The sequence below is a fragment of the Thalia democratica genome, chromosome 5 (assembly GCF_965202585.1).
Source record: "Thalia democratica chromosome 5, ktThaDemo2.hap1.1, whole genome shotgun sequence".
NCBI lineage: Eukaryota > Metazoa > Chordata > Thaliacea > Salpida > Salpidae > Thalia > Thalia democratica.
Window position 1 is genome coordinate 42,876,293 of NC_139169.1, and position 16,723 is coordinate 42,893,015.

Consider the following 16,723-nt stretch of genomic DNA (forward strand, 5'->3'; position numbering starts at 1 on the left):
AAACTTTTTGGGTAGTGGTGGAAAACTTTTGTAGTCAGTAGTTCATATTTACTAAAAAATCTTTTCTAGTTTCAACTCGTTAAAAAAATGTAATTGCGGGCTGCATAGTTTAAAAAACACATATATAAATTAAAAAACTTAAGCAAAATTGTAATAAAATGATTTAGTATTATTGTGATCTAGGAAATACTATTGTGAACTGAAAACCAAATTGAAAGTGTATTTCAAAATATTAAGTATCAAAAGACTAAATTTTGTTTATTTTGCACAAGTACTTTTCAAGTTACTTAGCGGGTCTAAATTTGACTGGATCTTAACCGTACGTTACCCATCTGAAATCTTAAGTTAATCCTGACATTATAACAACCTCTCATATAACGAATTTCGGACATTTAGAAGTTAATACTAAGTAACTTATTTAAACCGCACAAAATACTTAAATTATTTTATAGATAGGCGTATTCTAAACTTACTATACCAGAGATTAAAAAGCTATAAAAGAATGAACAGTTTATTTTACATATAAACAAATAAATATTAAAACATAATTTCTGATCTAGTTTGAGGAAGTTTGACCGACTGGTTGATTATCTCACATGAAAAGTTGTTTCATCAACAGCTTCAGTTAATGCAGAAAAATTATTAATTTCAATGCTAAGATATATTATAAGCAAGTTAGTTGTAAAGTTATAACTTAATTTTAAATTTTTTAAACTATATGTTTTGTAGTAGAATACTATTAAATAGTATTTGACTTGGAATAACCTTTAGGAAACTAAACCTTAATTTAAAAAAATTCTTTTTTCTTAATTAAATTCTAAAAAATAAAATCAAAAATTTTACAGTTAATTCTGTGAACAGAAAGTAATCGATTAAAAAATTCTTTTAATTAAGTTAAAATTTTGTTTTGTAACTGTAGCAGTCTTTTTGATGGCTTATTTAATACTGTTTAAATTTATTTTTTCTCTAGTTATTAGCCTATAATAATTTACCAAAAGAAAATAGTGAAAAACTAAAAGCTAGTGTTCAACTATTAAAATAAACAACACAATATAATTGCTAATATATCAAAAATTAAGATAAAACAAAAAACAGTTGTATTAATAGTTTAAAATTTCTTAATATATAGATTTTTTAACAATAATAAATCAAGTTAGAAAATAAAATTGAGTTTAAAGAAATCTTTTAAATGAAAAATTTAAAATCAATTCAAACAGAGACCTCAAATCTATACTCTTCTAAAACCAAAAAAAAAAATTTTGAAATAAAAACTTTAATGGTTATCAACATTTTTTTATTTATACAGATTAAACAAGTAATAACAAAAATATGTCAAATAAATTTCTTTCAAACAAATACTTTAATCACTATGCTATAAAAACTTTTAGTGTAATGTAAAACGACAAATATATACTACAAAATTAACAAGGTCAAAATAAAATTATTATCAGATTTATAACATAAACCAGCTAATAAATACAGTAGACTTCCGCTTAAGTTTGCACTTTGAACAAAATCAAAAAGTGCAAACTCAAAAATTGTTGCAATTTTTTGTTTTAAATAATAAATTAAAATATGTTATATGCAATAACGTTATGCATAAACATAAAAATCAACTAAAACATAAAACAAACATTTATTAAAAAAATAGATCTATATAAGCTATTAATTATTATGTATTTTTGTTTTATTAATACTTAGTTAGTAATAGACTTTATTTAAGTTAAATTTAAGAAAATAAAAATTTGTACTTTTTTTGGGTAAAATGTGCGAACTTAAGAGGAAGTCTACCGTAATTAGTATTTATTAGGCGTTATGCAAACCTGTTGTAGAACAAATAACTTAATAAATTTTTTATAATAAAAAGACTACTTAAATACAATACAAACAAGGTTTAATAAGAAATATTTTAAAAGATCAAATAAAATAAAATAAACTTTCATAAAATAATGTCTGCTACTGAAGTCTAATATAATGTGAAGGATGAGGTTCATGACTGCTCGCAAGTTTTTCTAATTTGATTCTTAATCAGTAAAATAAAGTCTCCTTTACAAATATCTAGATTAGATCTTTTGCTCAAGATGTTGATAACTGAACTGAAAGCTTTCTCAACAACATAGCTAGAAGGAAAAACTATAAACAACAATCTAAATTCATCTCAAATAATTGGATACTTTTGTCTTAGTTTTTGTTGAGTCCAAAAGTTTTCATATCGTTCTTTGGAAAAATCTACTTTAAGTTCAAGGTCAGTTTGTAAGTCTAAGAAGGTTTCCTGTAAGTCGTTTACTTCAAAAAGATATGCCTCGAAGGGATCCATATTTTTATCTATATGATAGCTTTTTTGTGTCAAATCGAAATTTTACTACTTAATATGTTGAAATTGTTAAAAATTACAGATCTTTTTAGGTTTTTTTTGCCTAAATAAAATATAACTATCACCTCACGATATTTCCAATAAAAATAAAAGTATACAGGGTTGCCAGTTTACCTAGAAATTTAATAACATATAACATAGATTTTTACAAACCACTTATGATCCCAAATAATATAAATGTCAGGTTATAAAATGGTTAGAGAGATTCCGATCGTCTATGATCTATGTAATTGTTAAATAAGAAAGTATATGAATGAAAACATGTAATTTACTTAAAAGTAGGAGTCATAAGTACTTGATTTTTTCTCTATATTTTACATAAACAAAAAAAAAATTTTTGTTTAAGTTTTACCTCAGGGTCAAATATTTAATAGCAAGCTAAAATTAGTAAAATAACAATATAAAAAGTAAAAATTTTATGACAGCCCAAAACTTTAAAATCGCCCCCTTTTCGCCCCCTTACTAGTTATCGCCCACCCTTTCGCCCCCTTACTAATTATCGCCCCCCAATTTACTAAAATCGCCCCCAGGGGGGCGATATCGCCCACTTTGGGAAACCCTGGTTTAAATACATACATAGATGAGTATATTTAAATTTAGCTCATGTGTGATGTCTTTAGGATTAAGCACATATTTATTTACAGGAAGAAATTTTATGAGTATTAAAAAAAGTTCGAAAAATATATATGTATGTAATTATATCTGAACTTATTATTATCCGCTAGTTTATCATGGTTATTGTTAAGTTTAATGAAAAAAATTAAAAGTAAATATTTTTGTGCACTAGATTTTTTTTTTGTATTTCCGTACAAACTATTTAAAATTGTCACTTCAAATTAACCTTTTTTAAACTTTAGAAAAATTATGCTATATGTTTTTTATTAGGTAAACAAAATTTTACCCTAAACTTGAACAGTTTTTCAGTTATATCTTTAAAATACCCTTTGAAATTTTCACTATACAGGGAGCCGGTAAACTGCAGCCCGAAAAGGGTAAAAGTGCAGTCCAACAGTATGTTTTTATGGAATGCAGCCCATAAAAGGTATAGCTGCGGCCTGCAAATATGCAAGTATGACCCGCGGACGAAATTTAAAAAACTTACACAGTCATTGACAATTACATTCAGGTGTATGAAATGGAAAACAAAAAACCGTCTTAGGTACAATTTCGTGAAATTCGAAATTTACACTAGATATTTCAGGTCTAATATAAACAGTAAAACTTAAACAGTACAACTGGGGCCAACAAACATTTTTGTTTCAAAACTTAACCTGCGACCACTCCTGCCTGCTGACCCCTATACTGTACTAATAATTATTTTTTTGTGTGCTACTTTATCATCTAAATGGTATTTCTCTATTTTCCGTACTTACTTGATACTAGTTAATTTAATATTAACTTTAATAGTCAAAGAAGGTGTTCTATACTTTTTTAATATAATTGCTAATTATCTAAAACATTTTAACTATAATTTAAAATTTTTATACTCGATTGAACCCATAAAAAATATAACAGCATTGTGTTTTAGCTATTTTATTTAAAAATTTTAGTTTAATCTATTTAAATTTTTATGAAATCATTTTAACAGATGTTATATAATCAAAATTTTCCAAGTTAGTTTATATTTTTGATAATTTTACTCAAAAGTAAAATATTTACGATTTATTTTTTTTCAACACATAAATACAAAATACTAAAAAATGTAGTTCAAATTATTGCACGATAAGCTATAAAAGTATACTTTAATCGTTAGGTACATTGTCATCAACAAATACTTTTGTTAAATTAAATTTAAGTTTTATTTCGAAATGTTCTTAATGTAGTATAAAATTTTAACTATAAAGTACTAATGTTTGTCAAAAGATTTATATCAAACGTTACGTTTTATGTTTTCTAAGATTTGTGCTTAGAATGAGCAATACCATGAAACCACCAATTTACTTGGACAGTCCAATTTTTTCTTAAAACGGATGTAATTTCATCTAAAAACAATTTTTCTGCAACAAATTCTTCTTTGCTTATTTGTAAAACCTATAAAATTTGTTTTTTAACCGTACTTTAATCGTTATTTATAGTTGCTACAGATAGAGTTTCTATGAATTAAAAGGTTGAAAATTTTGTTGTTTCTTAAACTTAGATCGTCAAGCATATAGTTTTTATAAATTATTATCAAAAACTAGAAACTTGAAATAGTTAACTTTAATGTAATTTAATCTGTAACGAATTTGATTTGAAAAAAAAAGTTACCAGAAAATGCAAGAATTTATTGAAACACTTTTTGATAGTTTGCGTCACAAAAAAGATTAGGTTTATTTACATTTTTAAAGTTAAATACAAAAATCTTAATTAATAAGAATTGATAGTTTTAAAAAACTAAAATAAATACAGTTAATTTAATAAAATGAGTAACAATATCATAATATTTAAAATGCTCAAATCATCCTTTACGAATGTCAATTATTCTTTGTGATTTTTTGTCTTTATCAAAATTGCAATATAAAAAAAATTGTTATACTTCAAAAAATCATCATAAATAAAAACTTTATGAACTCTTTAAAGTATAATAAACTTTGTGCATATTAATCAAACGATAAAAAGCTCTTGTGAAACTCATTGTTTAATAAACAAACTTGTTTCAAATGATCCATGTCCTTAACTGAGTTGAGTTCTGGTATTCCAGTTGACCTCATGATGTGAAATAAGTTGAGAAATAGCGTTGAATTTCTTCTTATCACAATGTATGCTTGTGCGCACAGCTCCTGGTTAAACAAGTTCTAGTTGTTATAAAAAAAAAACTGAACTACAGAAGTAAAGAAGACTTTCTTTTATAGTATATGTTTATTTCATTGAAAGTTAGAAAAGTAATGAATTAGTTTCAACTTTACTATCATTAAGTTAAAATGTAGGAATAATTCAGTATCTTAATTACTGTGGTTTCATTTAACTTTCAACTTAGAAACTAAGAAAAAAGACAAGTAGTTCGAAATTATATTTAATTTATATGTATGTAATGAAAATATACGGTTAGGTAGTAATTATAACAAATAGTTCAGACTTTGAACTGGTTAAACATTGGTGACCCTTCACCGCCCATAACATGCACAAAATCAGGGGTGAGAACAAAAGGCACCAGCTCTCTCTGAATTCCGTACCACGTTTTGGTGTTGCCTAAAAAGTGGCCGAAATCAATGTGGAACAAATTTCCAGACTCCGTCACCATTATGTTGTCATTGTGCCGGTCTCCAATGCCTGGAAGTTTGTAAATAAATTTTTAATAAAATAAACCGGTTTCCTTTTGCAGAGATAATTCAAAACAATGAATACTGAATTGAAAACAATTAATACTTTTTGCAACAAAACTTAATTTAGTATAGTTAAACAAAAGTCTGTGTTACGCTTTTAGAGAATTTTTCAATTACTTTTAAATAAATTTATCTAAGAAGTGCAAACACGTTAAATTATTCTTGTTTGAATTCTAACCGAGTATGTAAGTAGCAACGCAATATCCCGCACAACTCCTCATGAAAGTGTCAATTGTTTTGCCCGTTTCTCCTTCGTTTTTCTTCTCGAGCCACTTCATCAGCACTTCGTTCTTGAACGTCCCTCCAATTACGCCACCCTCATCTTTTTGTATCTTAGCAACAGTCGTCGCATGAGGGACCACTTCAATTACCCCAATCTGAAGTCCTTTTGTAAAATTACTTTAAAGCTGATCTACTGGTTTTAAATGTTTTTTACTTTATATAAACACTAATTATAAAATGTGTTTTGATTTCCACAATGCTTTTTCATTTTACACCTATGTGTTACAATTTTATCTGAAAAACTTACAATTTTCTTTAATTTGAAACTTTTTTGTTTATCGTTGTAAATCAACAGATGATAAAAAACTTCTTTGTTCATATATTTAACCCTAAAAATAATTTTAAAAACATTATTGAACAAACCTGTACTCATGCACCCGTATGGAAGTAAGCACAGGTCGAGGCCCTCCTGGTACCAAAGTCTTTCCATCAGAGCAAGCATCTGCAGTGTCAGCATGTCTTGTCTCAAATCGTCCCCTTGCTTGAATATTACCCTGTTGTTTTGTGTGGCAACTAAAGATTCATGTGTTAAAATAAAGTTTTTTAATGACAATGAAGTTTTTTAATGTTCTACCTAAAATGTAGTGTAGGCAGCAGTAATATAAATTAATGATAAATACTACGTTTAGTATAGTAGAGTAGCATACAAAAAACTTTGTATTGAATAAATTTTATAAATCTTATAAAATAGTCTTTAATTGTCATAGAAATAACCAAATCTAATTTCTTTTAATGTTTAAGATTTTAGAGTATGGTTCTTAATCAACTGAATAAAAAGTTTTAGGAATTTAAAAAAATGGTTTTTATTAGTGATGTACTGGACTCACTATCCGGGTCCGGATCCGGCCGGATATTGCCATTTTTGTCTGATATCCGGATCCGGCCGGATCTTGATATAAAAAAAAGATCCGGATACGGTTCCGGCCAGATCTCGATTTAAAAAAAAAGATCCGGTTCCGAACCGGCCGAATCTTGATTAAAAAAAAAGGTTCGGTTCCGGTTCCGGCCGGATTTTAACAGAGATCCGGCCGATTCGGATCTAGTTAGTAAAAAAGAGCATACAAATGAAAAGTATTATTTCAAAAACAAACCCTGTGTAAATTAAAAAGAGTCATTTTCGTCAGCTAAAATTAAACACCTACCGTGATTATCTCATTTTGTACACGTGACTAATTTACATTTGTTTACATTTAAACTATGAAATAAACATTTCAGAAATGCAACTCTTTACCTGTGTTGTAAAATTAAAAACTTTACTACCAAATTGTCAACCTTACGGCTAGCTGTTCTTCTGATTATTAGATTAAAATAATTTTTATAGTTTTTAAAAATCTCATTCTGACTCAGGCTAGTTTATACTCACTCTAGCTAGTTTTTTTTTTTGACTTAAACAGTGGCAACCCTGTTAGTTTGAAAATTTTTGTGGATTTTTGAAAATCTAAAGCTGCCTCAGGCTAGTTTAGTTTTTTATATAAACTCAGGCTAGTTTTAAGGTCCGGATCCGGCCGGATACTGCCATTTTTGTCTGATATCCGGATCCGGCCGGACTTTGATATGAAAAAAAGATCCGGATCCGGTTCCGGCCGGATCCGAATTTGAAAAAAAAAATCCGGATTCGGTTCCGACCGGATTCTATTTTGAAAAAAACTATCCGGGTCCTAATTTGAAAAAAAAAATCCGAATCCGGGTCCGGTACATCACTAGTTTTTATTACATACTTAAACATAAATTCTGTACAAAATTTTACTTGAGGTTAAGAATTTATGAAAAAATTTGATGATAAATCTATAAACTTCAAACACTTTTTTTGTTTTGTTAGTTTTGATATAGAGTTGACTTTCAAAAAATTAAAAAATTATCCACACCAAAAAATATAAAACAAACAGTTTAATTTCGCTTACTTAATTGTTTCATTTGTTTTTTCTTTCAACATTCCATTTTGAAACTCCAACCAAATCGGTTTCTTTTTAGAGTCCATGACTTTCATTTTTTCGGTTACGAGATTTCCAAGACACGTCCGAGGATCGTATGGAGCTTGAAAAGAAGAAGGAAAATCTAGTTTAACAAGTTCCTCTTTTATCTCGCTTCCTTGCTTGTATTGCTTTGAAATCATCTGTTTTATTTTAAACTTTGTTTTTTAAATAGAAATGGTAGTAGTAGTTTAAAAAAAAATTAATACCATAACGAAAATTTTTAAACATGTTTGTATAACCCTTTAAAAATTCATCCTATAACTCAAAAAGCTTTTGTTTTGCTTAAAAACTTACAATTAGCTAAAAAAATGTTTTTATTTAAAGAAAAATTGTAGCAAATTTGTAATCAGCCTACCTTGTTTGAAATGTACTTAAAGTTGTTAAGAGCGGTGGTCTGTTTCGACAACTGAGCGACCATCTCTTCACCACACCCTCTCAAATAACCTTCCAGCAAGACCGAGTACCTTTTTGAAACCTGGCAGCTCTCAATTTCAGACCTGAGATACCAGAAAAAGTAGTGACCGATTCGTTTGCTTTTCAACGCTCTTTTTATTAGAAACCTGGCGAGAGCACTGTCGTGGTAAGGCTCGAATTTCAACGCCTGTTAAAACGAAGGAAACAATAGGAAGCTTAGTTCTTAAATTAAATACTATACAAGTGTAAAACCATTTAGAGAATTATTTTGTTAACTTATTCCTTAAAGAAACTTAACTTTTAGCTGTTTCTTAAATAAAAAACAAGGTCACTTCATTTCAAATAACTTACTTAATTGAAAAAAGTTTGTTGTTTTGTTTGTTGGAAGGACAATAGGTATTTTAATTTTTTTTATAGATTATTTACACTATTAATTATACCTTTTTATTAAGTTGATTAAGTTTAGTTTGCTTAAGTTTTTCGCTGAAATTACAAACTAACCTGAGTAAGTTGCAGTAAATATAAGAGTAGCATTTGATCGCAAAGCCTTTCCAACTGTTTAACTGCAAACTTTCTTACTTTTTCGTCAGTATATCTTTCATCCAAAAGCTCCAAGGCGACCTTTGTTATAATCTAACATTAATGCTTGATTATATTTCTCCCATACAAATTTACAATTTATTTAAAAAAAACATATTAAAAAGTATACATACAATCTTTCTTGTAATTAATATAAAAGAGCTATGTTGTGTTAAAGTTCAATAAGAAACTACATTTGATTTTTAACTTCCAGTTTTTTATTGTTTACCTCAAAAGGAACATCAGACCAGTCTTTGATAATTTTATGTGCCCAGACAACGTCATCAAGTCGACTAAAATTTATAACTTGCAAAAATTTAGCTATAAAATCAGCATTAGACCGGAAGTAATGCCTGTTTGCGAAAAAATAGAAATTAATTGAATTACAATTTATTCACAATTCAGAGTCTTTTTATTGTTAAACCCCTGTACACTATGAGACTGTAAAATCAATACCATATGAAAGTTTTTTAAAATTAACTTTAGGATGTAAGTTTTTTCTGAAAGGGTTATTAGATTAAAAAGTAGTAAATAATAAATCATTATGTGTTTCAAGTTTTGATAAAAAAGTTACTTCATTTTGTTTGAAATCGTATACAATTAAGTTGTATAGTTATAAGCATGAAAGAAGTTTAAATAATCAAACCAGTATTTCCTGACAACAATTTTGTCAAGTTTGTCCATTTTTTCAAAGCAACTTTTCTGAACAATCTTCAAAATTCGCTCCCAATCTTTTGACCCTGATACCAACTGTTCATTTTCAATTTCGGGTATTTCCCAACCACCTTGCGGAAAAATAACAGGATGAAGGTAAGTCTCCAACTGGATCAAAAGGTACAAAATTTGTTTAAGCATTAGTTTTTCAGTTTATAATATTTATTTATTTTTCTATTTTCTTATATCCTTTTCTTTGAATAAGTTATTCAAATTTTAAAATAACAACGAAAAGTATTAGCAAAAAACAATTAAAATTAAGTATCCCACATGAAAATGAAGTTGTGCGTGAGGAAGATCGGCAGTTGCGTTGTCTTCTGTTGTTCCGTTGAAAGTTTCGAATGAAATATCGTCACTGTGCAGCATGGGCCAAGTTCGAACCATGATATCACCAGTACGAAGTGTTGATCTGCGTAAAAGGCGCTTGTTTTCAATCAAAAAGTAAGATTTTAAGTATAAAATTTATAAAGTTTCAATTCATTCAAATCATTGTTGTCAAACATCGTTTAAAGTTAAGAAACAACTCAACAACAATTTATTTAAATAAAGATTGAAACTAAATAATGACTTTTTAAGAGCTATATTATATTAAAAATAAACATTTAAAAAGAAGAAAAACATTTTGTTCAATTTTTTAAGTTAAGTTTTGAAATAAAACTAAAACTTTGAAAACCAACTTAATTTCTACTATACTTTATTCTTCTAAATATGTTTTAGAAATTATCTAAATATTAACTAATACAGACCTGTAGTCGAAAACTTGCATGTTTGCCCAGCTTAAAATGACGTCACAATCTGTGTCTTTTTTAAACTCAACTTTGTTCTTTAACTTGCTAGCGCTGCTCTTGTTGAAAACACCAACAACGTTTATGTTTAGTTTTGCTTCTTTGGGAATGTTTCTCATGATAATGTCGAACTCTAGCCATTCGTACCACCTAAAACCAAAAGTTATAACAAAAATTAAGCTACTTACACTTCGGCAAAAAAGGTTTCAAGTATTTTTTATACAACGCAGTTTTGCAAGAAATTTTTTTTGCAAAAAATTTAAAAAATTTCAATTTCAATTTTAAACCTCATATCGTTTTTGAATGGTTTGTTTTTAGTATAGACGCTGTCACAAAGTTTTTGTGTGCCTTGATATAACGATGCTTCTATGTACACATCATCTGGATTTTCTGGTACATCGATTGAACTTTTGAAAAAGTCCATTCCTGTTTGTACGAATAGTTTTATAGCTTGAAACTAATAAAACTTAAATTTTCACCAAAATATCAATACTTTTATTTGCAGAAAAAAGCTTAGTATTGTAAAAATTCAAGATTTGAAAATAGATGTTTTCAGAAAGTACATTAAAATTTTGTTAATTAGTATGACTTCTTTACTTTACTTTTACTTTTTGGATTTTGACCTTGTTATTTTCGTCTAACATTAGCAAACAAAACTTACCAGTATAATTTTTAATTTAAAATTTCCTAACTTTTTATCACTATAATATAAATATTTTCAATGATCTTTTCATTATAAAACCTGATAAAGTAGTAGTTTTAGTAGATAATTTACATTTATTAGTTAACTTTATTTGAATTTTTAATAAGTAACTATAAAAAAAGTATCTGTTCTAGTTACTTTTCAATTTCCTGAAAAAGCAACTTTCTAAGCTTTTAAGAAATTACTAAAATAAAAGGAAGAACCTAAGTCTTTAAAAGAGAGAATTCTTACCGACAATATGAACTCTGAACTCAAGGTCTTGGTCCCACAATGAAAAAGCGACAATTTCGTCATGGTCCTTGTTGCTGTTGAACAGTGTCAACTGCTGGTGGTCCTGAGTCATTCCCGTCGACTCATCAACCAAATATTTTGGGTCGCATTCCGGTTTCGTCTCATCTTGCTTAATGTCCGGTTGACAGCAAACTTCAAGGTGTGGTGTTTTTTTCTATTTTTATAAGTATAACTGATTAAAATTTATATATAGTACACCTGATAATTTTAAATCTTCTTGATTTAGTGGTTAGACGTGTTTATAGCCAACTTAAAGTTTTGACTAAATTAACTGTAAAATTCTGAGTCATACAATCACTTGTAGTATTTTGTGGAAGTTTTTAAGTAACATAACAGAAAAAAATGTCAACTAATAAAAAAAATGATTTAAAGTTTACACCAGTTCTTTTTATTTTTAAAAGTATGAAATAAAAATCAAAAACAACCTGAGACAAGCATTTTCTGATGTAGCAAAAGTCAATGATGGAGTTATTACCCCAAACATATTCATCTTTGCCATATACTCTGAATGTCTTCTTTATAATTTCGTCTATAGTAAAACTGAAAAAAAAGTGAAGTCGTTACTGTAATGCTTATGAGGAAAAACTTACAACTTATAAAATTTACTTACTAATATTAGAAAAGTAATGTTATTGTGGTGTACGACTAAAAACCGAAAGGTTTTTTCGTACACCAGGTTCTTAGACAACACTTTTTTATCTTTCAATAAACAGTATGTTATAAAAAATCAAAGCAATAATTTTAATAAAGCTTTTTTATATATTTTTTGCTCTACTTTAAGAAACACAACAGTTTAATTTATCTTAAAATCACTTCATTAATATCAAGTACCAAGTTTTTTTAGTACTAATAACACCTAAGTATTATTCCAATAACAGAAAAATGCAAACTATTTGTGTTGCGTTGTTTTAATACTAACCTTTCATTTAAGTTAAACAGTAGTTCAGCCGGTTTTGATTTTGTAGATATTTCAAAAATTTCATGTTTTCCTTCATATGAAATTTGTATTGAGATTCTGTTAAAGTTTGTATATCTTTTACTTAAACTTATCTTTGAACAAAAAACTTAACTACTTTAAGATTTAATTAACTGAAATTTCTTAAATAAAACTGTTTTCACTTTCTCGACCAATTAACTAGTTTCAAAAACAACAAAACTAATCAGAAACTAAAATTTATATTGCCTACAAAATAACAAACATATGTTTCTATATTGAAATTTAATTTTAGTTCGCTAAAAGTTTTACGGATTTATTTATTCGACAATATTCTAAACGGAATGATTCAGCTTAATATATCTCGTAAAGTTAAACATAGACTATTAATATTAGAAAATAAACTTATAGATCAAAAGTTAAAAATTGATAGTAATTTAAAACTAAATAAAAAAAAATTATCACAATTTATAAAAGTATGTTATCATTGAAATGCTACAAAAAATCTTAGGAATCCTTCAACAATTTGAGTAAAAAAAATTATAGATTGTATAAACATTACTTGTAGTTACATAATAAAAACATGTATTTAAAAAGTATAAACTTGTTTAAATAATATTCGTTTACTAGATATATTGAAAATTTCAAAGTAAATAGTCTTTTAAATAATAACATTGTGGTATCAAAACTTCGTAACTATTTTTGAACTTCAAAACGTTTTAGAGCTAATAAATTTACTATTAAAAATATTCAAACATCGTTTAAAAGTAAAAGTTTTCGAAATACAAACCTGCTTTATTTTTCTATTAACAACTAAAACTTTCAACAACCAACTTGTCATCTTGTATTTTCTCCGTGATGTGATGCGGGATGTCGGACCGATCGACCAATCCCTCCATGCTGTACTCCACCGGACACCTCTCCTTCAGCGCCCTCCTCCGCACGTTCGTCAGCTTCCTCCGCGTGTACTCCACTTCGTCGTTGCCGTGGCGACAGTCGAACTCGATCCACTTCAGCCCCATCAGCGCCCCGAACCTCACGTTGGCCATCTGTTCCGCATCAGTGGCCAATCTGGTGAGTAAAGGAATTTTAAACAGTAAAAAAAAAATTTTTAGTCGCAAAAACAGCAATAACAAAACTAAAAAAAACTATTAATTAAAACTTTTAATTGATTAAATACAATTTTTTTAATTACACTTTGACTCTACTTAATTTAACGTAAAATTGACATACATATTTTTTTTAAAACTTACTGCAATTAGTTTCTTTAAACTTGCAAAAGTATTGACTTTATGACTGTATTTGCAAGCAAAAACTTACTTGTTTCTTAAACTTAAATTTATAAGCTACACGTTGAAAAACAGTTATACAAAATACCGACTTGGTTTCTTCAACGTCAAGCTGAGCTTTGCACTTTGTCTGTTGCCACACATTGACGATTTTCAGAGTCTGAAATGTTTGGTTCGTGTCGCTTATCTCGTAAACTTCTCCTTCTAGTTTGTAAGTGAAAGTAAAATCTTCCGAGTTAAAGTTTTTGTAAGTGCTTTTACTCTGCGACAATTCTTTCTAAAATATTGAAGTAAAAAAAGAGTAAATTGTTTTAGCAGCTAACTGAAATATTGTTTTTTATTAGATTTTGCCTAATTAACTTTAACCTAACTACAAAAATAAACAAGTAGTTGAATTATAAAACTAAAACAGTTTATGTTAATCTAAAGTCCTCCTACTTTAGTTTAAACACAATTGTTGTAAGATAAAATACTAAAGAAATAAAAACTTCTGACATAAACTCTTAAAATGGTAAAATATCTGCTTTATCAATGGACGAGGGTTACTTTGGCTTGAAAAGCTTTTTTTGCAACTTTTAAAAAATGTCCAAACTTTAGATCCAATTATTTTCCTCAACTTTAAAGCTAACTTAGATTTTTTTTTATTCTAGGGAACTATCCTTTGCTTTTAATTAAAACAAATCAATTGGATTGGGGTTTGAATTTAGTAATGGGGCCCTTTTAAAAATCAAAGTTTTTTTTATTTTTTTTTACTTATTTTAGCTTTTTTTCCAAAAATAAAATAATAGTTTTTTATTTTATATACCTATTAAACTAAGTTTTTTATCATGGAAATACTTTTTACTCCTTCAATTTTTTTTAAGATATCCCAAAATTTCCCCAAATAAAATTTTTCAAAATATTCAAATTTATCATGGCTTAACTGCAAAAATATAGTATTCTTTAAATAATTTTTCTTATCAATATTCTTGTTTAACTAAGTTTTATGTTAAAGAAATATAATTTTTTCCAATTTTTATTATTATTTTTATATGACCTATGCAAATTTTACATAAATTCATAGTACTTTAGCCTGAAATCCCTCAAATTATGTAAATTTATGTAAAACTTTCATAGGTCATATAATAAAAATAAAAATTGGAAAATTTAACATTTTTTGATATAAAACTTAGTCAAAAAGGAACATTCGAAAAAAAATTTTTGAAAAATATTATACTTTTGCAGTAAAGCCATGATAAGTTTGAATATTTTTGTAAATTTTATTTGGAGATATTTGGGGGTATTTAAAAAAAAAATTTTAAGGAAAAAATCCATCATAAAATATTAGTTTGGTAAGTAAGTTAAAAAAAAAAATCTGATTTTATTTTTGGAGAAAAGCTAAAATAAAAAAAAATAAAAAGGCAAACTTTTAAAGGGGCCCCACTACTAAATTCAAACCCCAATTCAATGGATTTTTTTTTCTAAATTAAAGGCAAAGAAGAGTTCTTTAGAAAAAAAAATCTAAGTTAGCTTTAGAGATAAGGAAAGTAGTTGGATATAAAGTTTGGACATTTTTTTAAAATTTCAAAAAAAGCTATTCGAGCCAAAGTAACTCCGTTATTATTGGCAGATAATAGCTTAGCAATAAACTTCTAGTTGTAAATGTTGAACAAAACAGTTATCTAAAGTTTTTTATTTTTACCCAGTTTCTTTGTAGAAGAATTACCGATTACAGTATAAAAAATCTGTTTGTAACTATACGATACGTTTAATAAAAATAATATTTCTGTCAAGTCGTCTAGAAGCTTCGAAAAAAAAATATTAGTTTTTATATGTTTACCATTTGAGCACTTTAGTACTTTTAATTTTTACTAAAAAATGAGTATTTGCTTACAGTTTTTCACATACTGGTAGTGATCTAATATGAGTATATTTTTTTTATCAGATAACAATGTAAAAAAAATATAATCTAACCAGCAAGCACTGTTTGATCTGACCAACGGAATGGTTACCAATACACTTCAGAGTAATTTTGAAACCGTCAGGAAAAATAAAACTGACAGGAATAATTCTGACAACTGAAAAAAAGCTTGATGCAAGAGAGGTGTGAGGTATTTGTTTCAATATTTGTTGTTTCTTTAAGAAATTTTCAATTTCAGATTGACCTTTCATTGTCATTGTTAAGCTAAACGGATAAACTTTTAACCTCAAGCAATATTAATTTTCAAATCTTATAAGACTATTAGTAAATTATATTAGTAAATAAAACTTTTATTTTGAAAGAACAGTATTTGTAGCGGAAGAGAATACTTTTAAATAAACACATAACAATAAGGAGCTTTTGTATTGAAGTTACACTTTCAAAGTTAGTGTAGTTACTGGGTTAGCTTGTTTTATTTTTTGAATATATTCGAAATTTGTTTCTGAAATTTTATCCTACTGTTAACAAACTCTGAAAAAAAAATCGAGTATTAATTTTAAAAGATAATCCTCTTAGAATTTAAGTCAGTTTAAGTAAATTTTCAAGTATGAGTTAAAATATAACCAGATATATTAATAATTGCTGCTTTCCAAATCATTTTAGATTAACTTAAGATTAAAAAAATATCCAATTGTTTATAAAACAAGTAGAAAAACATTAAATACCAACAATTGTTAAAAATTCAACATTATATATCTTATTTAAATTAAGTTTCAATTTAGCTGTGTTTTTAAAAACAAAATTGTAAAAACCCTTTACAAAACTAGCTTTAAATATAAATATTTTTTTTGTAAGCTGTTTAATTTTGGAGAAACTTAAACATATCCTTACTAAGTATTTCTAAGTTACTTTCATAAGTCTAATAAAAAAATTATTTTTTTTCTTAAAAAAAATCTTTTTATAACAGTAAACAAGTTTAACTTTATTATTTTGAAAACTTGTCATCTAAACAGACTTATACTCAGAAATTTAGCAAAAAAAAAACTTATAGTAAACTTTATCATAGTTTTAATAAAAAAACTGTTTAATAAACATTATAAAATTGGACAGAACTAAACGATTGAAAGCTACATTTACAAGCTATAGTTTGATATAAAACTAACCAAACGAAAAGCTTACTATG

General features: G+C 27.1%; 1 protein-coding gene across 1 annotated transcript; it reads right to left on the reverse strand.

Moving 5' to 3' along the window:
- Positions 1-4,133: 4,133 nt before the first annotated feature.
- LOC145835615 (phosphatidylinositol 4,5-bisphosphate 3-kinase catalytic subunit gamma isoform-like) lies at positions 4,134-15,797 on the reverse strand. The gene is made up of 19 exons (XM_082943289.1): positions 15,594-15,797; positions 13,733-13,917; positions 13,186-13,422; positions 12,337-12,432; positions 11,843-11,957; positions 11,358-11,571; positions 10,711-10,849; positions 10,385-10,573; positions 9,909-10,047; positions 9,571-9,746; positions 9,154-9,277; positions 8,847-8,966; positions 8,287-8,532; positions 7,860-8,071; positions 6,322-6,452; positions 5,855-6,061; positions 5,430-5,623; positions 5,005-5,133; positions 4,134-4,405 (listed from the first exon to the last, which is right to left on the reverse strand). The coding sequence occupies exons 1-19, from the start codon at positions 15,795-15,797 to the stop codon at positions 4,268-4,270; spliced, it is 3,195 nt and encodes a 1,064-aa protein (XP_082799415.1). The 3' UTR covers positions 4,134-4,267.
- Positions 15,798-16,723: the final 926 nt, after the last annotated feature.